General features: G+C 40.3%; 1 protein-coding gene across 2 annotated transcripts in view; it reads right to left on the minus strand.

Moving 5' to 3' along the window:
• Positions 1–27,715, minus strand: part of EPSTI1 (epithelial stromal interaction 1) — a 50,146-nt gene that overhangs the window by 14,662 nt on the left and 7,769 nt on the right. For both annotated transcript variants that reach the window (XM_054627929.2, XM_077173666.1), the window contains exons 2-7: positions 24,286–24,344; positions 22,229–22,312; positions 18,296–18,369; positions 17,581–17,664; positions 11,869–11,942; positions 567–660 (exon numbers count right to left, since the gene is read on the minus strand). In XM_054627929.2, coding sequence (XP_054483904.2) covers positions 567–660; positions 11,869–11,942; positions 17,581–17,664; positions 18,296–18,369; positions 22,229–22,312; positions 24,286–24,344 — 469 coding nt within the window. The remainder of the gene's footprint in view (positions 1–566; positions 661–11,868; positions 11,943–17,580; positions 17,665–18,295; positions 18,370–22,228; positions 22,313–24,285; positions 24,345–27,715) is intronic.

Below are 27,715 nucleotides of genomic sequence, written 5' to 3' on the forward strand. Positions count from 1 at the left end.
TTTCTACATTAGTAGGAAAGCTTGATCTAGACACGAAGAGATTAATAGTATGTGGAAAAGCTTCTTAGAGTCAGTAAGAATAATGAAATTGAAGCAATACTTTATCTATTTCCCAATCACTGATACTTACCAGACTACTTCAAACTGGGACAAAGACCCCAAGCAGTGTATGGAATCACTTTTAGGATGCAGTAAGAAACAAACTTCTCTTTTGACTGAATTTTTAATGCAGTAAAGCATCTGCTGACATTAATTTATTGAGATTTCATAAAAGCTTACCACCATTGGATGGATACAGGGCATACTTAAGATTCCCATCTAACTTTAGAATATAAATCTGGTTCTCATTTATCAGAAAAAGATCTGTGAGTAGTCCTCTACTATGTGGAATACCCTGCCAGTGTGGAAGAGACAAGGTAGGCAGACTCATTCACCCAGAAAGTCTCCTTGGTACTGACTGAGTTAGGTCTCAGCAATTAAGCTCAGTTAGGATATTCTAACATTACACTATTGACAGCACCTGGAAAGCTGATAGAAAATACAGCACACGCTATGGTTTTGCTTACCCATGCTGTAGATTCTGGGCCAGGATTAGCAATCTGACAGGAATCACTCTTTGGCAAACCCACGTCCAATCTGTTCAGTAATTCATTGGTTTTGCTATGAAGAAATTCAATCCAAATAGAATTGTTAGTGCTTCCATAAAAATAAACACAGCTTTTTATTCCACCCTTGGAATCTAGCCTAGACATTTTATCATGTGTCTGCTGAAAAACATCACAGGTAGAAAAAAAAAAGGTTATGGAAACAGACAAATGGGACAGAGGATACAGAACACACACTGTGAATAAGACATTTGCTGGGATGATTTTTTAAGCAAACAATGATGGTCATTTGCATATTTGGGGTGTACAAGGGCTATGCTTTCCTCATTGTAAAGATCCTGTACAACAGACTCACATATCACTGGACTTCATGAGGATGCCAACTGCTTCACGGAATTGTTGCAAATCCTTCTACGAGATCTATAAATCTCAGCTAAGTATTTTAAAAGATCATTTTCAGGAATTTTCCTTCACAGTTAATACAATGCAGCCTTACAACAGATTACTTTATCAAGCAGAAAGGCTTTCAAGCATTTTGTAACAAGAAAAAAATGCTTGTCTTTAGTTAATGCACAACATTTTCATTTCTTATTCTGGCAAGGGCAATTTTCTTTTTCCAGCTGCATGCCTAATGAACCCAGAGTTTCAAAGTAGCATCACTTTGCTCACAGTTTCTACCAAGTACAATTAAACTAGGTCACAAACAAAAACAAAGGATGGGAGTTTGTGTGCTGTGGTGAGGAATAGGTTTCTTAACCTGCATTCCCAGGCACATATATTGAAGTCTTTTCTCACTCAAAGGAACAGAGTTAGAGTAAAGAGGCAATTTTATTTCTGTGTACAGCTTTGGAAAACATGAAAGCACTGAAGTGAGAGCAGAAAAAGTGCTTCAAGAGATATTGAACGCAATGATTTACTCTTCTCACAGGGCACCCAGCTAGCTCTGTGTAGGGGAAGATGCCACTACCAAAGACTTAGAAAAAAAGCATTGGCTGCTGAAGACTGATTTTGATTAACAGCTGAAACAGACTACCAAGTGGGTTTTATATTTCACTCCATGATCTAAAACTGTGAGTAAATACTTTATTGGTAAAGTATTTACTGCTGGTCAGTGAGGAGTGATATATTAAGAAGTTGGGAAAAGGAACAAGAAACCAAGAAACCACAAGTTCTTCTCTGCTACTCTACACAATACAAAAACATGTTACCACTTCAGGTACAAAGTCCTTGCTCAAATTCTAGCAATTCAGGCTTTTAGAGTCTCACCATTCCCAGTTCACTCCCTTTCCTCCATTACCTGAGTAGTTAACAGACCTCAGACAATGCACAGTAAAAAAAAGGACCAGATGAAACATTGTTTTCCCTGATCTACAAAGTACTTACACATAAAGGTTGAACAAATTAATAGTCTTCTTATACAAGTGTTAAGCACTTTTTTTTCCACGAAAGATGAGTTATTAAGTGGTAAGATTGCACAGAATAATTTTGGGAACACGAAGATTTAAATTGCAGACTTTGTGTTTCTCTACCTCTGCTAAAACTGATCAAATAACAATTTATTTCTATACCAGGAAGACTAAGAACTCCTACAAAAAATCTGGAGTGTACTTGAGAAGGCTGAAGCTCTGCGAAAAAATATGGGGCAACTTGGTGCTATACCTAGTTGCTCTAATTCCTTATTGATGACAAGAGAATTAAATGGAGTATGTGGAATTTCTCATTATTTGCATAAAAATGTGGTGGAGGCCATTGAATTTCACAGATCAGCAGACTGATAGGTGAAAAGCTTACTCAGTTTTAGTATCAGAAAAGATGATTACAAGAGTGGAAGCAAATAAAGTTCCTCAACAAGACTGTGCATTGCCTTTGAATAGAGAAACACCTGACTTCACCAAATTAAGTAATACATTAATAAAGTGTTCCTATCACAAGAAAGGGACTCAGATTTCTGAATTTTCTGATGGAAGACAAGCCAGGTCTTATATATGTTAAGCTGTTGTGTGTCATCTCTGTGGAAGCCTAGCAATGCACCTAGGGTTACCAGACAAAGTCTGAATGGTATTTTTCATAATACTAAACCTGCAGTCATAACAATGCAGAGTATAGCTTAAACCAGGCTGCATGAAATGAGAGAATTCAGGGAGAGGACTGTTCAATTCATGTTCTGGAAAGGAAAGTAGTATCTCCACAAGGAAACCAGCATATCAGTACACAGACAGCTGGAGCAACATCTCATTCACTTGCTAAAACTTCAAGGGCAAATCAAAAATGCTAAAATGTGTTCCTCTAAACTTAGTAACATTAAGAAAAGAAGAGCATGAGATGAAGAAATTTACTTGAATACAGGAGAATCTTGATACCCTCCAAACACATCTAGGCAAAAGGAGATACAAGATTTAGACCCAGAAGGAACCCTCCTAACAGGCTGCTAGCCTGAGTTCTGATTACCCCTAAGCATCAGTCTGAAGAGAACCACTGACTCTCTGGTCAAGCTGGAGTGATCTTATGAGGGTATTTTGTGTTCCATTACAACATTGGGGAAAAAACCTTTTTCTCTGCTAATTAAAACAGTTTCCTCCCATACTGGTGTGCTTAATAGCACCAAGCACTACTCTTAGCATGGCAACTCAGCATCTACAGTGTGGTAACTATTCCTGAAATAGTTTTGACCTGTCCCAAACAGCACTTTTGCAAATAACTCCTGGGTTCTGTCCAGGAATGAATATCAACTGCAGCTCCCAACAGGCATTTTAGATGCTACCACAACATTTTGGGAGGTAAAGAAGTTTTCTAGCAATGGAAGCAGGCAGTCTCAGGCCTGTTGGCCTCAGAAATGACAGTGATTGACAGTGTTAAATTTATCAGTACAGATACAGAAGTGGGGGAATGAAGCACAATACTGGATTTGACATCTGAATAACTCTAAAGAGCTGTCAGGGGAAAACACTAACTCTGTTGCCAGGGACATTGAGTAACGTGCTAGAAGGGGCTGGTGAGGACCAGTGGAAATCAGTCCATGTTGCAGATGCTCTCTGTGGGTCCTCGGATATACAGCTTTACATCCCACAGCTACTCTTCAGGCAGAGGCCTTAAAAAAAAAAAAAAGCTAAAAAGCTGCTATGCAAAACCCTTTATTTGAAGCTCAACAAGTAAGTGTAAAGTGCAGAACCATGAATTTGCTAGGTGTTCCACTGAGAAAGGTGTAATTCAGGCAGCCTGCACTCACAAGCTCTTTGTGAGCCCACAGGCATTTCTTCCTGTTTGGGACTAAATACTGCCCACATTCCTACCAGGGTGAGATGAGGGGATGGTTATAAAAGCCAGAGTGGGCTAAGGTTCCTCTGGCCTGTGTAGGAGTTCACATGATCCAACAGGATCACCAGCCCTGACAGCTGAGAAGCAGACAACTCCACAATTGACTCCAGAATGCAAATGTGAAAGATCTGAAGACCCACAATGATCTTGTTGCAAGATCTAAGGTCTAAATTCCTCTGCAGAATAAGGTCTTCAATTTTGTGTGTCTATTGCTGTTAACTACTGTCACATCCACAAGGGTAACAAAAGTCTTGAAAAGGATTCATCCTTAGGGACATGAATGAGGACATGGACTCAGGGACCCAGAATTTTCCTCCATCCAGGAGTCACACAGCACCACTTGCTGAGCTTTTCATTTGAGACTGTATTCCTCTCAGAACAAAGACAGAAAGAAAATAATTGTTCTGCCTACAAATAAAGTTCTCAGCTTTAAGTCTGTTTTACAGACTAACATTAAAAATGCATTAATTAAAATGGTTCTTGTAAACTTCATTAGTTCTCCCCAATGGAACCAGTGGCAGTTAATTCTTTTGCTTTAATTGATGGATATTGAAATGCCAGTATACCAAAAAATATACTGGCTTTTATGCCAGTATATTTGGAAAAAAAAAAGGCATCACAATACTTTTGTATGTATCATAAATCTATTTATTTCTCTTGACAATTTGCAAAATATAATGGCCAATTCTTACTACTGCTGAAAACAAGACAGCTCATGAACTTCTTGTTTTCTCCAGCTGCAGGATCTCCACCACTACAATTCTGCTCTAATGAACATCCTCAAGAATGCTAAGAGCATTCAAAATAGTAATAAAAAAATCAAAATAAAGATTAGGTAAATCATCTAAAGCAGGTAAATCATCATAGTCATTGCAAAAAGTAGACAACTTGAGTAGCCACTAAGATCACAGAAGAAGCATTTAATGCTGAATCACTTGGACTCATAAGCTTCCAAATTAATTGTCTGTAAGCAATGCTGAAGTGACTCTTCACCATTTTCTTCCAATTCATCTAGAAGACTAAGAAGCAGGCATACTGCATATATAATGCTAGTTTCACACATCTACCCAGAATCTTCATGATAATTTTTTAAAAATAGCAGGACTCGCCCTCTTTGAAAAGATAAACAATCCAACAACAAAAACTCAACCCCAAATTTAATTCAAGACATCTTTTTGCAGCACCAGCAATTATATCTACAACTTCTTCTCACTCCAACATACTTAATTGGCTAAGCATAACAACTTCCTCAACTTTTGCAGAAATTAAGATCAGTTGCATAACCCTGCAAAGGCTTACCCAGAAGAAATGCTGCCCTTCATTTCAGCAAGGTCCATGGTGGGTGTGTTTTCACTGATGCCCTTGCTCCGTCCCCAGTGAGAGCTTTGCCTTGTGCATTGCTATGTGCATCTTGGTCAGGCATTTGCTGTGACCCACAAGGTAGGCTGGCTGGTACTGGGGCCACTGGCCTGACAAAACCAAAGGTTAAAATAGGAGAGGCTCTCCAACACTTTCTTGGTTGGAAGATGGAGAAAGAGACTCCAAAGGGAGGTGTAGTTGCGACTTTTGCTTCTGAAAATAATTTGGTAAAGTGGGAATGAAGCTGGGGGGCCAATAACACTGGTTGTGAAAATAATCTCACCAAAGCTACACGGCTTTTGCTAGTACACAGTTACACTTGCTTCCTCTCACATCCCCTCCTCTTTGCAGAGGTGTACCACAGCCAGTTTACTCAGTTTAAATAAATTCAGAAGGTTATAAATAACTGCCCTGTTTCCTACAGCTGTCCCATGATAAGGGACAAAGTAAAAGCATTTCTCTTTTTCAGCAACAAACATGCCTTCAACTCCACAGGGATGATGGTTCTCCTGTACCTCAATTCTTATCCTGAGCTGCTGGATTTGAGTCCACTTTTTGGGTAAGAATAATAAACAAACATCAGCCATGTCCAAAATTACCAGCGTGAATTAATGCTCATTTCTGGAATGTGTGCTCACTCCACACACACTGGAGGTGTGTATGGTGTGTGAGGTGGGGGACTCACCTTTTGTCAGAGGCTATATGGTAAAAAAATTACATGAAAAATTGTTAACACATCAAATTCATGTAGGATGTTGATGGCTCTTCTGCAATGCCCCTTACTACAAAGAAAGGCCATTCTCTAGATATTTACTCCACCTGTTCTCCAACAGAAATCCTCTCAGTAGCCACATACCAAGCTTAATACAGTATTCACAGACTTCACTGGCACTAATGCAAGATCATAGTACAGATGACTTGGACAAACCTAATGATAGTTATCAAACACTGCTGTCTTTGGCTAGGAGGACTTCTTGTCTGCAAGCTCTTGAGCATCTGTTCCTGAGTTTGAGGATAAGAACAAAAAAAGTGGCACTAGTTCATCTTAGGTATAAGAATTCAAGAAAGTATAAAAATAGGTTGTTTAAAGAAAAATAAAAAGCAACTTTCTCAGCAGAATTATTTTCATCATTTTCTACCCACACTCAAAACTAATCTATCCTCACAACCCACCTGCTTTTTTTGTTTCCCTGACTGGATGAAATAACACAGCTTGGCTATTCGTTCCTCCCACCAAGTCATCCAGTATCCCTGGATGTTATTTTAGATGTAAGCTTCATTTATTATCTGAAGTAATAAGCATAAATCCAGTTTTAAGGAAAATGCAGTTTCGTATAAGTCTATTGCATTCCATTCTGTGTGCTCCATCTGCATGTGCAATCTGCTTCTATATTTTCAGCCAGCTTGCATGGGCAGATTAATGCGCACAATTAGAAGGCAACCTCACAGGCGTTCAATAAACTGCTTTCATTATTACACTCAAGAGAGCCCCTTTGGATGTCTATAAAAGCCTAGTTTTCTGCCTGTTAGCTAAATAATTGACAATGCTTAAAATAATCAGGAGCAAATGAACAAAATGAAGACAATTGTGGCAAAAAGAAGCAAACAAAGGATTCTCAAGGCTGCAAATGCTTTTTGTGCGAGCCCTCTTTCATTCTCTTTAGCAACCTGTATTAAAAGTCTGGTCAGGTTTACACTTGCACTTCTGTGGGGAAAATTTGTTGCCAGCCTGCTGTTTGAACCACACATCACAGGGGACTGAAAACTGGCAAGGACACTAGCATTTATCCTGTAAAAATTGATAAATAAATAAAAATTCTGTTTTGATTCAGGTTTTATTCTCCTGCATTTTATGACTTTTGAGAAAGCTGCTTTGGCAGGCAAGTGTATATCAGCTTGGTTTGGTGAACCTCCTGCATTGTGTTTGGAATATGCACTGAGAGACACTCTGGCAAATTCTGTTTCCAGCTCCAAATTCTGAGCAGAATATATTGAGTGCGCACATGTACCCCAGTACAGCCGTGCCAGGAATTTTTACAGGAATACAACCTTCACAAAAACAGAGGCATGAATATGTAGCAAAGTAGTATTAGAAAGTAACCCTATTTTTTAGACTACTTTTTCCATTAAATAAATAGGTAGACAGCTGTTAGAAAAACAGTGTAGATGACTATTAGAAAAACAGTGGACCCCATCCAACACTACAATTTCTGGGAAGTCGAATACAAATTTAATAAAAGCATCTAACTAGAGATCTGGGCCAAAACAGCATGGTAAGACATCCTACTGCTCAGACACAGATCCACACAGCCTGCACAGCAAGCCTCTGAAACAGCCAGTCATTACATATCCATCCTCATTATGGTTTAAATGACAAATGTGGTCTGCTAACTAAAGAGGGAATGTCCTGAAAAGTTCTGTTCCTTGTGTCCTTTAGGAAAGATGTGCACTTAGTTGTTCCCTCCCAAGGATTAGCAATTGCAAAGTACAGACTACACGAGCCTCCATTATCTTCTAATGCACTCTGACAGAAAGACAATCAGGCCAATAATACAAAACACATCCAGGTTACCCTGACTCAGAAGGAACGAGTCAATTTCACGTATAAGTAGTTTCTGGTAAAAAGTCAACTCCCCATTTTTTAAATCTGGTATCTGCAGGGACAGAACCACAGCAACACTGTCACCAACAAATCTCTCATGTGCTTCTCTTCTGTTAGTACAACCTACAGTAACCATGCTATTTAGCAACTTCTCCACCCCAAAGTCTGCTCCTGTGTGCTCTTAAGATTTTTAATACATAGCTATTTCAGGAGACACCTTGTGAGTTTTTTCTGTTTTAGTCGCTGAACAAAGCCTGAGTCCACCAGGGTCAGAGGAGGGGCTGATCCCAAAATTGTGAGGCTTGCAGACTCTTTCATGGCAGTCTGCATGCCTGTCTAGACTACATTCTCACAAGACACAAACACATATTTAAGCAACTGTGGTAACAGATACAGCTGACTTTCAAGGACCTGTTGCACACAAAGAAGCTATCAAGGCTTTCAAGGGATGGGAAATAACTATATTCTGTAGACAGCACAAAAGGTTACAGACAATCTTCCTTTTTAGCACTCACTTCGTGTTATATGCTTTGAAAGGGGATTTCAGTGGAAGTCCTTGTTTATTGACAGGAATTTAATCAGAAAAACAAAATTCTGGGCAGCATCATACTTTATTGTCAGAGCATGTTAATGACATGAGAATCTTAAGTGCCTTTCCTTATCAAATAGAAGCGGCACTTCATGCAGGAGAGGTACTGATTGGGCTGTACCCCTTGGAGGCTGATACAGCTGGAGGTGGTGATCAATTTTAAAAGGTTTCCCAGTTAATGAGACTGCTGGTAGGCATTGATCTCCTCAGGAAAATTGTGATGTTGCAGCTACAGATCTTACAGAGGACAGACTAACAAGGGAGCTTATCTTTTGAAATGGCTCTATAGGCCATGACTTTGCACAGGTCACTGCTTTATATGCAGCACATGACCTTCCTTTCCTCCATTCCCAGCAAGCAGAGGAGATCAAAATACCCTAGCAGAGACAGTGAGGAAAGGGGCACAACCTCATATTTGTTCTCTTTGCCTCTAGACTAAGAGCCTTAAAGGAGGGAAGTAATGAGTCACTCATTTTTGCATGGCAGGCAAAAGCACATCTCTAAATACCAAGCACTTCTATGTGAACATGTCACTAATAACCAGCAGTACTTCAATGGAGTTACTTCACAGAATCTGAAATGTCACACAGCTTTTGATTACTCTTGGATGCTGGGCTCCTTAATGCCAACATTTCTTAGCAATGCATGCTCAACAACCTCCAGTGGTACACCCTCCTCACCCTCCTCTTCCTGTGCCCACCAGAGAATTCCTTCAGGCCAGGGAAGGCAGTAGTGTCACTGTGTCTGCAGAGGAGTACATTCTGCACAGCTAGCTCTGTGTCCAGCTGCAGGCTGAGCCCTGGGGGGCTGGAGCCTGAGTCCCAGGCAAAGGGCCATGAACTGCCAACCCCTTGCATAACAAAGGGACTGGGGACCTGCCACTTGGCCAGGGGAATGGACAGTGGGAAAAACAACAGGAACAACAACCCCCAGGCTCCCCTGTGCTTAGACTGGGAAGGGATAAAAGCCCAGGGGTTCCTTTGTTTAGGGCACCTCCTTGGAAGCACCAGCTCAAGCTGCTATTTTATTATTTAGTTATTGCACCATGACTAAATTATTTTCAGTATCTTGGTGTCTGAGAGTCTGCAGTGGGAAACCTGGGGTTGAACTGGGAGAGAAACCTGGTTTGAATGTGGTGTGGGGGTGTGAGTGTGGGGTGTATGGCTGCAAAGGGGCCTCAGTCCCAGCTCAGGTGGAGTGACTGACAGAGTGGCTCCTGAAAGGTCTGACAGGAAAATTTCCTTAACACTGCAACATGCAAGGGCTTTTCTTTACCAAAATTGCATTCACTGGAGGTAGGTTTTCAGCTCACTTCCTCCAGGTGAAGGATCTACAGGGCCCTCCTAGTGTATGTTCAATATATAGTACAGACAAATAATGTTCTGACAGTTAAACTCAAGCAATGGAGCTTGAGACACTGTAGTGATGAGTCCGTCTTCACTTTCAGTGGCATCAGAGATGATGCCAGCTGAATGCTCACAAGGTTTTCCTTAATCAGCGGGCAGGATGGCTGCCAGGAAGTGCCCAGGCAGCCAGAGCTCCTGCACTACCTGGGACTGCCTGGCTGCCCACATGGAATCATTTGTGCTGAAAAGATCTCTAGGATCATCAAGACCAGCCACTAACGCAGCACTGCCAAGTCCAGCACTCAACCATTTCCCTAAGCAACCATTCCCTGAGTAGGTGTTTTTAAATACCACCAGGGATGGTCACTCAACCACTTCCCTGGGCTGCCTGTTTTGATGCTTGGCCACCCTTTTGGTAAAGGAATTTTTCACTTGTGGCTGTTTCTGTTTTCCTATGTTTCAGAAGGTTGGGCATGTTGGGCCTGCTTTTGCAAAACCAAATTTACTTTTAATGGAAAAGAGCACTCAACAGCAGAATTCATTTCACCCTAAGCAAAAAAAAAGGAACAGGCAGGGAAGGGGAAAGAAGGGAAGAGATATGTGTCATTCATAACAGCATATGCCTTAAGATAAAAAATCAGATTAAATGAGAAGACAAGAACCCTGACAATCCCCTGAGGAAAAGCAAGACCCATAACTGAGGACCTTGCACTGCAAAGATCTGATGTGTCTGCTGTTGCTTTAGGCTCAAAGAGAATCAAAGGGTCTAGTCTGTCAGAAACAGGCAGAGATCTAAAGTTGTACAGTCTTCAGAATTCCTTAGGAATCAAGGTATCTGTGAGTAGGCATCCACAACAGAATAAACAGCAAGCCAAACACCAATATCTAGAGACAAATACTGGCAACATATTAAGGGAAAGAGCTATGCCTAAAGCCAAATGGGAAGAAACAAAAGGAAAAATACAAGAAAAGCTGGAGTCAGTGACAAAGCACTAAAAAATGTCTGTACCTCAGAGAACAGAGTCTGGGCAAATGATGAAGGAACTGGAGCCACTAGCATGGGACAGAAGTGACTTCTTTAAAGGTCACAGAGGAGGAAAAAGCAATCAATCAGGCTAAGAACACAGGTGAGTAATTTCAGAAGCCAAAGATAAAAAAGGTAAAGGTGACTAAACAGCATTGTGTGTTAATTATGTGATAGAATCAGTTTGGATCAGTTAAATAAATGGGGTGGAGTGAATGGGCAAGGCAGGAATTCACTGCCAGTGGAATTAATTATATCAGGACTTAGGCAGTATCTAAATCTGATATTAAGGAGGTATTCTTGGGAAATAGGTCTTTACAACATATCTCCACATTTAAGAAGGACTATGCTAAATAGAGGAAGCAAGCCCTCATTATTTACATGTGGATTAAACTTCTTTACTAATCAACAAAATAAATGGGTGGAGATGTAATTTGGATTTTTTTTTTTTATAATTAGTCTTGGATTGAATAATTGCATATTGATTCACAGAGAACAAAAGCACAAAGTCATTTTATAATTCTCAACTTTCGTTTCAAAGTATATGTTTTAGGAAGCTAAGAGAAGTGTACAGGAGAAATTTTCTGATAGAATAAGGTGTAGAGGAGGCTTGATTATTTCACAGAATCCTAAAATCATTGAGGTTGCTGGATGTCATCTTGTCCTACTCTCTGCTCAAATGGGGCCATCTTGAGACAGCTACCCAGAACTTCTGAATATGTTCAAAGATGGAGAATCCACAACCTGCCTGGGTAACGTGTGCTCATGTTCAGCCACTCTCAGAGTAAAAGAAGTGTTCAGTAGGAACCTCCCGTGGTCCAGTTTGTGCCCATTTTCTTGAAATGGCAAGTTTCAAGTCAAAAATTGAAAAAAATAGCAACAGAAGCTAAATCCTTCCTAAGCCCCAAACCAGGGAAAAAATGCAAACAAATAAGATAATATTAAATAATAATTAAAAACCCAAACAAACAAAACAAAAGGACAAGTAGATAAGGAATTTTAGGTAATAGGTTTCAAATTTTACTTACTACTTTTGATCTTCAAGAAACATCTCTCTTCTTTGCATTTCTTCTTGTCTTTTTTTAACTTCAAGTCTCTCTGCCTAGAGCATTAAAACCAGGAAAAAATACTCGAGGTTTCCAAAAAACCAAAACCAAATATCAATTATTTCAATTCCAATATTTCAATATTTTTGTTTTTAAAAGATCTATAGCAGTTGGGTACAGAAGTGACCCAATCTTAAATTTAAAGGTATTCACTCATGAACAAACATCTCCTAGTCAAGAGACCTGTTTAAATCAGAAAATGACATGGTGCTCCTAGTACCCATCTACCCAAAAGGCCTTGTGAGCCTTCAGAGCCACCATGTCACAGCCCTGCTGGGGGACATCTCGGGGTGCAGCTGATGCAACCTTGGTCCTTGCAAGAAGGCAGAAGACTCAAACCACTGCACCAAAGCAGATGACAGTCCTGTGGCACTGACAGTGCAGCGATGTGAACACATGTAGCTCACAGAGCTGACCTGCAGGAGAGTTAGGTACTGGCCAGCTGAATACATGCTAAGATGAATGAAAGTGGGAGACATTTGTACTTAACCAGCATTCTTCTGCCTCAGATACCATATCTGGTGCAAGAGCCAACCAAATCCTTGACACATAAAACTCGTCCGTAAATCTGGATACCGCGCAAATTTTTAAGTCCCTCAATATAAAAGCGCACGTAATTTCCAGTGGAAGTATCATCTAAACTGCCCAAATCCCAAATTCAAGTAAATAATACAGTAAAATAAAGCAAAACTAAAGAACTTGCTGCAACAGCAGCAACATGCAATTCAAACTAAATTCCAATGGAAAGGAGGCCAGCCAAATTTTTGTTTTGGCTCACAGGATGCAGTTAGGTCCAGTGGGAAGAGCAGTTAAAAGGCAGTTCAGTGTATGAAAAGCCCAAATTAGAAGTTCCAGCCTGAGATTTCAGCCTGCTGTATTTTGAACTCCCACACTGAAGTTGGTGGGGGGATGCTCCAGTATGAGCTCCCAAGAAATGATCACAACAACCCTCATGTGGAGAAAAATACATTCTCGGATGTCACTCTGCTCATTGCCCACCCTCAAAAGGAAAAAAGGTAATTGCTCAGTAACCCAGCAACCAGGCATTGCTCTGAACAAAGTGCCCTGGAAATTTCAGACAATACCTTGCAGAGATGGGAAGGGGGGTGTAGGTGAAAATGGCCCCTGTGGCCTGAGCCCCAAATCAGGGAGAGAACAGTGCCTGAGCACAGGTACTGTGCGAGGACAGGGAGAACAAGGAAGGGGAAACATCTAAGTGGGTAAGGGGTGTTGAGAACAGGGCTGAAATCCCCAGTTCCATAATCTTCTTTCTGTCCTGCAATGAAAAACATTTCAGAAAAATTACAATTCTGAGGGTATTTACTCAATCACTTTGCCTTTGGCAATTTCAGGATGCATATTTTTTAATTGGATAAAGAATGACTGTCTGAAAGAGATTTGCAAAACAAGTGCAAATTCCTCCTTTGCATGCACAGGATTAAGAAAAAAAATCCTTTCAGATGTCTGCAGATAGGAGAAGAGCCACTATGTTGTGCAATGATAAAAACTGCTGGAAGGCAAAAAACTTAGAAGCTGTTATTTGGAAAAAGGTAGTGAGAAATAAACAAAAGGAGGAAGGGGAATCTCTGAATAAGATGTCCTGTTCACTCATTTGACATGCAGAGACAGTGATAGAATGTATGACATACTGATGCAATTGAAATAATTTAACCAAACTGCAGTAAGGAACATCACTATACAGTATGGATGATTTTAGTGTTCATGGGATATATTGTTTGCTCCTAACCTAGACACAGATGATGTGTTAGGCAAAAAAACTCCCACTCGTTTGTGCAGCTTCACAGTTTACAGGAAAAGAAAGGAAAGAGGCAGAAAAGAAATCTATGGCTTGTGTTATTGTCAAAGGTGATGCTGATACCCTTGAGACACCAGCCAAAGCTCCCAGGCTTTTCCTCAACACTGCCCAATACCACAAGCTGATGCCTTCGCCTCTCAAAAAGCATTGGATGTGGGATCCACCATCATATTGCAACACTCCTGAAAGTTCAAAAAGAGAAATTCAAAAAGTTCCAAAAAAATCCAAATCTCAGAGGACTTCTTGTGGTCTAGCTCCCAGCTAGTGACATCTAGAGAACAATGATATTAACTTTGATAAATACAAACCTTCAGTACCAACCCTGTCTCCCACTAGATGAAAAAATAAAGGAATATCCTACAGCTATTCTATCACCAGACTGGTACCTGAAGAAAACTCCAGCATCTTGAAATTACACACTTGTGGCTGGTGTGACTATTTTTTACTCTGGAAGTTTACCCTAGGACACCTGCTTAAGGATGCATGCAAGTGACAGGCGACAGGACGGGCACATTCTCCAACTAATGACAATCTATCAATAGACATTGCCAAAGCACTCCACATTTGGCACCATGTTCAAAAAGCCAAGAGTGGAACAGCTGTGATATTGAAGGTAAACACATTGAAAAATGTTAGCAGAAGGTCTGTAAAGTGCCCGGTTTTAACAAATTCCTGAAAAAAGGCCACTCATGCTGATTAATACAGTCAAATTAAAGAGCACATGATTTGATAAAGAATAAAACAAAATTACAGCTTATCCTAAATAAGACACTTTCTGAAGATGGCAGGACTGTTTACTACATAATGTAAGAGAAAAAAATGTTGCATGCAGTATAATTACAGTGAGCCTTTTCATTTCAATTCGTTTGAATTTTCTAATAATCAGTCAAGACCTAAACTATAAAAGGAAATGTTAAAGGCAGGATAACAGCAACAGAAATTCAGCCACAGGAAACATCCATTGCGCTGAAGTCATCCAATTTTATATGCAACACAACTGAGAAAAGTTTAGAAAACAAGAAGCCAAGTATCAGCTTGCTTAAAATAAGCTGCTTACTTATTTTTTGGGTAATTTTGACAGTCCTTTCACCCAACAGACACAAAGGAAATTATGATCCAGTCTGGTCAAACGCTGTGATGTGAAGGGCTGCACAAAAAATACCAACTCTGGACATCTACTACTAAGGAGAAAATAATAAAAAAACTGCCTCTCATTTACTTAAACCCTTTCTGTGGATGAGACACACATCTCAGCATCTGCGAAAAATACAGAAAAAGGGAATTCCCTTCTTATGTTACAAAGTCTTTCTGAATTATTTCACTGAGCACTCATCATTAGCTTTGAATACCCAAACCCAGTTACCCCATGAACAAACCCCAACAGTCCCAGGACAAGCTGCTTGTCTTGAAGTGCACGGGAGACCTGAGTATTTGCTCACACAAGGTGGCCCTCTGGAGCACAGAATGAAGACTCTTTCCTCTCTCTGGAAGCTAGAGAGAGACAAGGTAGACGCCAAGCTGGTCTTCCAGCAGCTAATAACCCCATGGTTAATTAAAGAATGACAGAGAGAGGCAGGTGGACTCGTACAGATAGTGAGGCAAACCTTCGTATTTGGGTACTGCTTTGACAGACTCACAGTTTTCACTTGTTCACAAAGATAATGGGAAAATGAATGCTGCTTTTCTCTGCAAAACCAGCATTAAAACACTAACATAAACAGACCCTAAGTTCACAAGCAGCACTGGCTTACAGTACATCATCCTTACAATCAAGAAAGAACTGAGCTGAGTATCAGCACCCGTTCTAGTCATCGCACATTAGTCTGTAGGGCTTCACCATTCATGTCTGTTGGCAAAGAAGCTTTCCAGCTGTGAAAGTTCCAGGGCTCCTGCTGATAAAGCTGGCTAGCTATTATCTCCTCTCAGACTGTCACACAATTTGTTTTTTATTGAATGAATAATAACCTTGAGCAAAAGAAGGGCTGGCCATCAAGAAAAGACAGCCTGTGAACTTGCAGAAAGACATGCTCTCAGCCAATGCCCTACAGGTGCAGTTGAATACAAATCTATCACTTCAAATAAAAAGCTCCTTTCCTTTGGTAAACAGAGCCCAACACTGGTTGTACAGCACCAGTAGGATCCGTGTCATTCTCGGGTCTTGGGAGCCTTTAATCTGTAGACAGGGTGAGATAGCCAAATTGGCACTTTCCAGTTGCTTTTCAGCATGCCCTTCTTAAAAGGTTAAATATTTAATACCTAATCATCTTCCAAGAAGAAATCTCCATCGGCTCAATCACTATTGTGGAAGACAATCTGAATAAACAAATTTAAACTAAGACTTCCCTTTCACACACCTCTGTTTTGTGTGATTGCTTTGTGGGTATATGTTTATTTAGTCAAATTAGTCTGTTTGGCAAAGATGTTTGCTGCAATGTTGCATCCTCCTTCAGCAAAAACAGATACTTATGGTTTTACTATCTACAACATCTATAAAGATTTTATAATCTGTGGGAGTGAAGGTAAGGAAATTAAAGAGCATGAAAACAAACCTGATACATCAATATATTTTCCAGGTGTAACTAGAAATTATAGCAGTCTTGTAACATTTTTCTTGTCCAATGCCCATGGGCAAACAACATATATTAAATAATTAATCTACTCTCTTCCACTGCTATCATCACTGTGTCTGGAGCTGTACATGAGATGGTAACAGCTAACAACATTTTCAGGAGATAGTTTTTATTGTCCCTGTAAGCTATTGTGTATAGGCTTATGCCCAAAGTATAATACTATCCACTGAGAGACCAGGAACAGACTAACCCTCACCTAGAAGCAAATACAGTTATTTTTGTTTATGCATGCCCTTGCACGCCAACCAGTATCGACGACTTTTTAATTAACTCTCAACATTCAGTTTCTGCACTGAAAATCATTTTTACTGTTGTGGAGACAAAAGTTGCAAACCTGAAATCTCCCTTTCTCTCCTTGTTAATGAGCACATCAGTATCATGCTCCCTCTCCTTTCATTTTTCGTTTAAATTCCACACTGCATTCTCAAGCAAGTACTACTTGGTTGCCACCAAGGAGACAGAAATGAACTTTTACAAAGGGTTGTGCAGCACAAAGAAGGAGATGCTTTGTGAGAACAACTAGAGAAAGCAAAACAATTATAATAATAAAAAGAAAATTTAATAAAAGGAAAAAATAATAAAAGAAAATTTTTGAGTGAACTATCATTGGTGTCAATATACGGAGAATATTAGAAGGAAGAGTGATCTGGCCTATTAGCAAGACACTTGTGTGTGCTGGCCGTAGAAGGGCTGGAGGGCCAGTTGAATTTCAGGGTGCTCTCATCGCAATGCAGGTAGACTACACTGACCTTTCCATGATTTGGATATCTCTTCCATCCTGACAGGCTGGATTTTCTAGTATTCTTCCCATGTGCACAGGCAATTATGGATTTCTATAAGGTCTTTGTGCCAACTGCTACAATCCAATCTTAGAGAGGGAGCTCATGCCAAAGTGAATCATACAACCTGCACACAATTTACTCCTGACCTCCTTTTCTGCTAACTCTGCCAGATAGATGCAACTGAAAGGCTGGAGTTTCTGATGAGCCAAAGGAACAGTCAAGCCCCCAAAAAACCTGGGCAGGCATCCTTCGGTCAGCAACGAAGAGAAGAACTACATTTCCTAATTCCTCAATACCATCCAGGGCTACCACTTAATTTAATTAGCCGGCTCCATGTAGCTCAGCAAAATCAAACATCAAGACATGAACTGTTATATGGCTTCAAGTCTGCAGTAACCAGATTTACCTTTTCTCTCTGAATTGCTTTCTTTTTCAGGATTTCAGCTTCTTCGGCTGCCTTTTTTGCTTTTACATACTCTTCTCTTTTGTGCTGCATGACATAAACATAGGAAGTTATTTTACATATTTATGTATACAAGGAACACATAAGGTAACTTGACTCCTATCGTGCTCATCTTTCAAATCTAAAATGTGTTAGGGGAAAGTTTCTGGATTTTTTTTTTCACTTAAAATAAGACACTGAATAATGGAGGCTGTGCAACAGCTACTGCAATATTGGCTTTAAGAAGACTGAAAAATCTAGGACTGATAAATGGGCATCCATGCAAGGACTCACACAGCTGATTGATAACTTGCAAGCATTTATACCTCTTGTAACAGGAACAACATTTCCACATAAGCATGGGACAGGGTGGTACATTGATCAATTAGTCCAGGCATAAAGCAGCATGCTGGAAGATACAGCATGGCATTTAAGTGGCTCTACAACTGTTCTGGTTGTTTTTTGAGATATCATCTGTGATACAGATTGCTACATATTTATGGAAAGATTTCTCATTTTCTTTGGTGCAGAACATTAGTTTCTGATTTTCTGCTGCTTCCTTCAGGTTTCATGACTTTCTCCTGTCAAGCAGCTGTGAGTTCATTTTATAGTCATACAAAATACTACAGAAAAAGCTTTCTTTTAAGTTCTAAAAATAAACACATTTATTCTTACTGACCTTTTTCTGGTATTTAGATTGCATGAGAATCATTTGTTGGTTTTGTCGTACTTGAGCCTCTGATTCGTTTCCACCTTTAAAAAAACCAAAAATATAAATGGCACTTTGTATGAGCATTTTAACTGCAAATGCCGGTCATTTCAGAATACAGCAATATAACAGACTGGATGTATGCATATATGGGAAATTTTTCACAATTACAGTAGCTGTCTGACATTAAAGAGAACAGATAGGAGACCTTTTTGATCATTTTTTTCATCCATCAAAAGCACTTGTCTATTATTTACAGAGCACCCACTGTATCATCCACTCTACCAACAAATATGTCCCTACAATATATGATCAGTTTACTGAGGAACTATTCAATTTTCAGAAAATCAGTCATGCTTTGCAGGTGAGTTTTCATTTTCACATTCAGCTATCCCCACCTTTGCTCAGTTTGTCACACACATACAGTCAGAAATTCTATTGCTAAACGGTTTATCTTTTATCAAATTTAGGATCTTGGACTCTGCCAGCTCCAATGGGATGCTATCATTTTAATATTTTCTAAGTAATGTCCGGGGGCTCAGGGAAGAACCCCCTTTCTGAAATGGAAGCAAAAGCCTTTCCCACAGACCTCACATTTATATCCAGCTAGAAGAGAGCATCCTTTTCCAAAGACATAGATTCTCTTTTGTGAACATCTAAAGCTCTGGCCATACTGTTCAGACTTCAGTAAAAAGAAACAAAATCCCCACAAACAAAGAAGCCAACCACACAAAGAAAGTGATACTAGGTCTCAAGGGATTGAGGGAGTGACTTTAATTCTATTATTCTGCTTTATTTTCCAAAGTATTTTCTTGCTGTAGGAAGGGAAATAATTTATTCCCTTCAGTTGCTGCAAAAAATAACAACAGCCCTTACTCCATTCTGAGGATGGGAGCTGTATTTCCCCAATTTACTGTTTTCATGAGAAATTCCCCTCTATGTGCCTCCTAATTCTATAGAAGCAGCTGGACCAATCTGTGCTACTTTAGGTGCCTGATATCCTGGGCTGTATCAAAAGCAGCATGGGCAGCCAGTTGAGGGAATGTGATTCTGCCCCTCTGCTCTGGTGAGACCCCACCTGCAGTGCTGCAGCCAGCTCTGGAGTCCCCAATAGAAGAAGGACATGGATCTGCTGGATGGAGTCCATGGGAAGGCCTCAAAAATGATCAGAGGGCTAGAGCACCTCTCCTGTGAAGAAAGACTGAGAGAGCCAGGATTGTTTCCCCAGGAGAGGAAAAGGCTCCAGGGAGACCTCCTAGGAGCCTTTCAGTACCTGAAAGGGCCTAGAAGACAGCTGGAGAGGGAATTTTTGCAAGAACGTATAGTGATAGGACAAGGAGGAATGGCTTTAAACTGAAAGAGGAGATATTTAGACTGAATATAATAAAGGCATGTTTCACTGTGAGGTGCTGAGGCACTGGCACAGATTGCCCAGAGACGCCGTGGATGTCCCATCTCTGGAAGTATTCAAGGCCAGGTTGGATTGTGCCTTGAGCAACCTGGTCTAGTGGAAGGTATCCCTGCCCATGGCAGGGCAGTTAAAACTGAATGATATTTAAGTTGCCTTCAGACCCAAACCATTCTATGAACTGCAAGACCTTTCAGAAATGTAAGAAATACTAGGAGGGATCACTCTTTTCTAAAGGTAGCTCTCTCCATTTACTAATGGAAGGTAACTAATCTTTAGGAGATTTTGTGACATTCAGTGAATGGGAGATCAATACCCTAAGCATGGCAACATTTCTATGGACTCAAATAAATCCCAAAGATAAGTTCTCCAGAGAGAATGGCCATAGAGTATACAAGCAATAAGCTTAAAGTAGCAATAAGCATACAGCTGGCATTGTAGAATGTTTCTTCCTCAGGTCTAGAAAATAAAACTACTGCTAAACAGGTTTTGAAGCCTACTAAATGCCTAATTTTTCTCTTTTTTTAGCCTTTTAATAGCAAAATTTCTTTTGTGCACTGTAGTTGTTTTGCTGGTACTAGTGGATGTTGCCTTGGAACAAACATTTTTCTGATAATTATTAGAATTGCCTATAGCCTTTCAGCCAGGTTTAATTCATTCAAGTTGCCTTGGCTGTAATGTGTCAAATGCTTCACTGAAGTCAGAGGGTGTTGTGATCATATATAATAATACCAGAAAAGAGACTGTTGCATTTATCAGGCATGATTTGTTGCTCCGCTTGTTGCTTACAGAGGAGAGTAGAACTTGCATCCTTCATTGCTCTCATCTCTCCATGATGCCTGAAAGTTTGCCAGTCAAATATTACAGAGTTGAAAGTCAGAATACTTATTTCCCTGTGGAAACCACAATTGTTAAAAAACTTTAAGAAACTTCAACCTTATTTAGTGATTTTATTTAGTGATTTGGACTAGATGCACAGTCCCGTAAACCACTCTGAGAAAATAACACATGATACTTTTTTCCCCTAATGAGTACCTACAGGGGTGAAATTAGAGATGCCATTTCAGCTCCAAATTTGTTCCTGTGGGAGTGATATGTTCTAATAATCTTTGCACCTCAGTTCTTTTCAGAGGTGCTGAACACAGTACCTGTGTCTCAGCCTTCAGGAGTCTAAGTGGCAGCTGGAGAGTGACTAATGACATCATATTTTCTTACTTTTTTTTTCCTCTTAAGTTTCTTCTTTGCCCAGAAGAATTTTAAATGCAGTGGGGCCAGAAGTTAAGACTCCTGACACTCAGTCCCTACAGCTTTAAGGACACCCTCAGTCACGTAGCCAGCCTGCACACACCAAATATGCCAAATTTCTTTTTCCAGATTTCACTTTCTTCAGCAAAAAGCTCTATTGTCTTTTTGTGATAGAAGTATGTCTTCTAAAAACTACCCACAAGCAAGAAGCAGACGTTACACGTGAACTCACAAAGACTGTGTCTGGCCACACAACTGCACACGATTTGAATGCAGGGCATTGCCACCACTGCAAACAACTGCGACTCAGCTGCAGGGCAGAACATGTGGGACCAGGATCACCTTGAGCCAAAAATCAGCTCTGGGTTGAAGTCAGTTCAAATTCCTCTATCTCCCACCTGCTGTCTATTTTTATACACTGTACACCACCACAAACTTATCTTGTGTAGCCTGGCAGAGAAAGAACTTAATTTGCTGGTCAAAGCAGCCACATCCTGCACTGTGCACCCCAAATTCTCCTACAAAAGCCAAGGTAAGGGAGGGCAGCTCTTCTTTTCTAAAAATTTTTAAAACTAAGTCAGAAATATCACTAAATTCAGTACTTTATAGTGGTTACAATTTAAGATATCTCCTACACTTCCTCTCACCCATCTAGAAAACATCTTGCTTATCTTAACAACCACATCAGTTATGTTCAGGGTGTCTTAAGTTCTTGCAGCTTTTTACCCTGTTTTTCATTTACTTGTCTGTTATCTTCAAAAAATTGGTAATACAGGGCTTCACACACATTTAGCCTGCAAATGATGAGGCTGCAGGGATCACTTTTGCCTCTTCAAGAGCCAACAGCCAGGAAAGCACACACAGACACAGAGGAGTTTTCTTATGGGTAACTGGAGGGTCTCCAACATGCTGTCCATCTGCACACTAATGACAAGTGTGTGCCCCCTCAGAGACATCAACCACAGACAGTGTAAACAGCAGGAGGGTTAATCCACCTGATTTCCCCAAATGGTAGTACAGATTTTCTACCCTGCCCTTGACAGATTTCTTGAGTGACAATCTGTGCTGTTTTGCTTCAGAAACATCTTCCTTGCCATGATCATCAAGAAGCACAAAACACATACAATAGGCTCAGGTCAGCCCTTATTGAAACTGAATCTCTTTATCAAGTAGAGAGAAAAAGTTAAAAATGTCTCATGTCTTGGAAAATTAAATTTTGCAATTCTCAATTGCTGATGTAAATGTCTTACCCAGTCTCTGTGGCACCAACATAATTGGCCCTGGCCTGTGTTCTTTCTTCCATTGCTCCAGGTCATCAAGCTCTTTCTTAGCAACTGAGCAGGTATAAAAAAAAAATAAATATATGTAAGTTAGAGGAATACTAACAAGCAGCCATTACTGCTAATTGCATGTAATCCTGAAGACCATCCAGGAACCAGCTTGCTTCTCAAGAGATGCAGACACCCCCACAAGAGGCTACACAGTCACTGCAATAATTAGCTAATAAGGCAAACATTTTTCCTAACTTGAGACTGTAATGGTGAGCAACCCTAGGACTCAACCCCAAAAGTAAAGCCAAAACCAGCTATGAGACTGCTAATAGACTGCTTTTTAATCCCTGGGAACCTATAGGTAAGTGCCACAGTATTTATTCCTTCAGGTAAAGCAGAAGTTGTTACGATGAAGATGTTATTACGGCATAGAGGGAAATCCTTGCGGTGTAATGCTCTCCAGCAGGGAAAAGAAAAGTAATTTTCCCTCCCAACCACATGCTCCCTAAATAAAAACAGGAAGAATGCATGAATCAGCTTCAAATTAAGACACTTCAACATAGGCACCCACATGTGAGATGGGCAGCAAGCTCCCAGCGTAGTCAGTGCAAGTCAATACAGCTGGGGTGCAGCCATATGCTCCAGGATGGCTGATTTAACTTCTCTCTTTGTTGACTGACAGAGAGAAAAGCACAACAATTCCTTTAAATAGCAAGGCCAACAAAGCCTGTGGAGAGAGGAGCTGTGTTTTACTCTAGCACTTCAGTTGCTCTAGAAGCTTATTTCACTCTTACTAACTGTGCATCATAATGGCTGGCTACGGCTATTGGAGGCTAACACCAGCCCTCCTCTAAGAGGATAAAGCCAGTATTTTGGGTAAACCTCTAAAGAGACCCAAAAGACAGAGAACAGCTTTTTATTTCACCTTTAAAACAAGCATTTAAGTAGAGACTGCATCCAGTGAGGTCCTATTTCTGCCAGCGTCCAGGACAGAAATACTTGACATGCTTCAGACCTTCCACAGGGGCACCACAAAGTGCAAACAGATCTTTATTAGAGCAGCAGCCCCTTTGCTGTTAACATCACAGTCAGGTCTAAGATAATATGCTGCTACTCTTCCTTCAAAAATATATAGTTTGGTTCATGATAAGTCCATTTTCTTTCTTGCATCCAAAGGAAACCCAACCCACACCAGCCTGCTGGTAAAGCATTTCAGCCAAATTCACAATGTTTGAGAAGAAAGGATTTGATTGCACTGTTTCCTCGAGGACTCAAGACATTAGAAGTGCTGACTCACACTCCTTCAGATTTCATGCCTTGCATAAATCAATGCCCAGGTGCGTAGAACTGCTGTGCCCAGTCAGTCACCACTGTATACAGAATTAATTTCACACCTGACTCTGGCTGTAACTTTGCCAATAAAAGACTTCAACATATGCCTGATCTTTCTGGTAGAGATTCAGGGTGCTCCTGCTTAGCTACTTTCACCAGCAAGACTCAAAGCTAAGCAAAAGCGAACCTATATCCACAAATACTTTCCACCTAAAATTACTTTTATCAGTTTCAGTAGAAAAACCACCTACACTCAAATGCATGTTCAAGAACCGACAGTGTCTGCAGTCACTTTTGTTTCCACATGGGAGTATTTTCAAAAATATTTCTTATTTATATTTTTGTTCTTCCTCCTCTTAACCTTGAGACTGTTCAAGGTTCCCCAATATGAATTCAATCCTGTAAAAGTTGGATAGAGCTAATTCCAGCATAGTTTTGCAGAAGCCATCTTGAACAAATCCTGCACTGAAATTACCAAAACCCTTCCAACAAGATTTATTCTGCATGAAGTAAAGCCAGATGATGAGTCACTCTTAAGAAAAGCTACATCATCATGGAGAATGCTCATAGCATTGGCATTACTGTTATATCTATACATATAAAAGCATTGTAAAAATGAGGATAAAAATTGCAAGAGCAATAAAATGCTAAAATCCCAAAGTTATTCAAGTGTGTGTATTATGATATTAGACAACTCAACTTACTTTGCTGCAACTGTTTTCTTCTGGTTTCATTTGGAGTTACCAAGACATATGGGCCAACACTAAAATGAAAGAATACACTCTTATTTTCCCTGTTCACACAAAATCAGAACAAGAAAGTGTTCCTTCATCACCAAAGTCAGTTTTCTGCTGTTGTAGCAAACAACTTCATAGAAAAACTAGTATTTATTCTGATTCAGCTCTTTAGGAATTTTTGGTAAGTACTCTAGGAATACTTTTATATTTGTAATTGGCAGCAGATACCAAGGATAATATTTTCAGGAATTTGTAGCATAGCCTTTGCTGTTCTTATTCAAGTCTTACTCTAGACTGCTGACGTCAAATCTCATGCATTTCAAATCAAATCACGTCCTTGAATCACAATGTTCCATGTGGAAGACCACTGTCTGCTGGGAAGAGCACTGGTGCTGGCAGTCCCATCCCTTACCCTGTGGGCACCAAGCACCTTGTGGACTTAAGCAGTCTGCCCAAAAGTTGTCCAAGGAGTGTGCAAAGTCACACTGTTTGTGATGGACCCAGGTGACTTACTCTCAGCCTGAGCCTCAGTTTCCTTGTCAGCCTTTCATTTTCAGGCACCAGGAATTCCTTGGGCATATTCATCTTGCTGTCATGCCTAAGGTGCGACTCACTGAATCAGGACAAGGGGCCTGTTTTGCCAGACTTAATTCAAAATGCAGTTGCTGTCTCAAGGAGCTATCAATCTAACGTGACAGCAAAGAGGCAAGCCAGGGTTCAGAGTGTATTAAGAGACTTGAGGTGATCAAAAGAGTGATGAAAACTTGTCAGTTCCACTTGGAGAAGACAAAGGGCTTTATCTCCATGGTGTATTGTGTGAGTAGGAGTTTACATGGCTCCCACTTATCAGAAGTTGTGCTATGGGGGTGCAGGTTTACCAGAAATGCACTAAGCAGCAGTTGGCCCCACACATCAGAGCCTTGGCAGGGTTTTATATGCATATGTGGGCACAAATATTTCATCTGGCTTCATTGCAGGGAAAGCACAAGGAGAAGAACAGCTAGCAAAGAATAATTAGGGGTGAAGGCTGAGCCTCTGATTCAGGAAGGGCCACAGGGAGTGGCTAGAGGACAAACTAGTAAGCAGAGAGAGAAGCTGGCAGTGGAAAAGTAATGAAACAATAAGGCCCAAGACTAAGGCTTAAAAGGGGAATGAAAACCATGCAAAGAGATCAAAGTGCCCAAAGCTGCCTGCTGCCGTATGACTGTAATTCAGGATTTGGTAAGAGAGTATTTATATCCAATTACCTCTTTCTCTTTGAAGACTTATTCTAGGAGGATGTGGATTAATTTATGAGATTAAACTAGTGAAGATAGAGCCGTGAGCTTTAATGGTGCCATTTAATATGATCTTTTCCCTTTCTGCCGGCATACTCTGGTGCCCCCGAGACAGTGAGACCATTCTGCACATCTCCACAGAACCCCAGACCCTCCAAGGCTGGAGTGCAGAGTGCAGCAACGCCCCAGTGGTGCTCACCACACAACTGCAAACATTACTTAAAAGAAGCTTTGACAACACATCTTGCTGATAGCATAACACTCCCAATCAATGATGCTGTTTCAGATTTTTCTCTATTTGATTGAGTGGTAGCATTTCCAATTTATCCCAAAGTGCCTTTAACAAGCTGCTACACAATGTATCTGTTTCAAGACTTTTTTACAGCTTTTGTTTTTGTTTCAGATATTAAGATCATATTTCTCTCAAGTTCATATACCAAAATTATTAAGTACCTTTAAACTCCCCTCCTTTTCCTTTGGCAGTGATAAAAGTGGCTGAAATTATGGCTTGCAATGCTACATATCTTCCTCTCCCAAAAATCGATCATGCATCTAGATATCACGCTGCTTCACAGCACTAGAGGGCAGAAGAGTTTTTATACCATGTACTTTGATGACTTCAAACAGCGTTTGTCTGGTTGATTTAAGTTATAATCTTTTTTTTTTTTAAAAAAGACCTTGGCTTGTCTGAACATGTATGAGAAATCACAATATCAAATCTAGCCCTTTTGCCATCAATCATTTCCTTTATCTGCTTCCGCTTTTTGGCTGGAAGGCTCACACCCCAGGAAGCCAGGTGGGGGCCACTCTTCTGGTGGCCTCATCTTCAGCACCTCAGAAGGACTGCACATGAAATACAGCAAAGATCAATCAGTTTACCAAAGAGGTGGAGGTGACAGTACATTTACCATCTGTTTCCAGCAGATTAAGAGTTGTTGTGTTTAAAACAGTGTTTATTTAAAAGCAAAGTTCATTTAAATTTTATTGAAATAAAGGCAAAGAAAGTGAGGAAGCCAAGTCTTCAGTGGGGGCGGGAAGGGGAGAACAGGACACCACCTTTTCTTTGTCTTTTATCTAATGCTTTTTTTTACTTATTATTAGAAATAATAAGAAAAAAAAAGGCAGGGGGGAGCATTATTGAGTTTATCTAAATTTATAGTATTCACCTTGGTCTCTGGAAAGATATGCCAGAGTGTGGGTTTGGGTACTGGGATCAGGAATGGCCTTAAGCTGAAGGAGGACAGGTTTAGGTTAGATACTAGGAAGAAATTCTTTACTGGGAGGGTGGTGAAGCACTGGCACAAGTTGCCCAGAGATGTTGTGGATTCCCTATCCTTGAGTTGTTTAAGACCAGGCTGGATGGGGCTCTGAACAGCCTGGTCTAGTGGAAGGATTCCTGCCCATGGCAGGGGTGTTGGAACTAGATGACCTTTAAGGTCTCCTAAAGAATCATTCCATGACTCTCTGATCAGGGGGAAGGAGGAGTAAGTACATGGTAAATTTCTTATGTGAGGAGTGAAAGTCAGGGTCCAAAGTGGTTCCTTGCTTTTTAACCCTACAGGAGTGGAAGCCAAATGAGCTGTTGCCTGAGAAACTCCACCTGCCCTACCAGTTCTAAAATCTGCACCTAATATTCCTTATTTTCTTGAGATTCTCTTTTTGAAGGAAAGAAAGTTAATGCAAAAACCCACCACCAGCTTCCACCTTGTGTTGTTATCCAGTTTGCAGGATATTTTATGTCATTTCTTTGTTCAGGCAAAACCTCTGATCCAGTTAAGCCTATAATACCTGCTACAGCCTGTCAATTTAATATTCCAGTCAGTTTCTGGGTTGCCACAGTAGCCATAAGTCTGGAGCAAATTATCCTACTTACCTGGGGAGCAATTAAGGAAATGTGGAGATTTGAAGCTATCAGTGGTCTGCAGAATTTTGTGCTTTATACCAATATATGAAGTGCTTCAAAATCCACAGACAGAAAAGATTATAAAGAATTTAACTTTACAGTTTCCCTAATAATGATTCTAATTGTTGTAAGACTTAAGCCTATCTTTGAGGTAGGGGTGTTTTATAAATACAAATACAGAAGTCACTGGAAGGGGGAGAAAGAACATCTTACCCCA

This window comes from Agelaius phoeniceus, chromosome 2 (genome assembly GCF_051311805.1).
Source record: "Agelaius phoeniceus isolate bAgePho1 chromosome 2, bAgePho1.hap1, whole genome shotgun sequence".
Classification (NCBI taxonomy): domain Eukaryota; kingdom Metazoa; phylum Chordata; class Aves; order Passeriformes; family Icteridae; genus Agelaius; species Agelaius phoeniceus.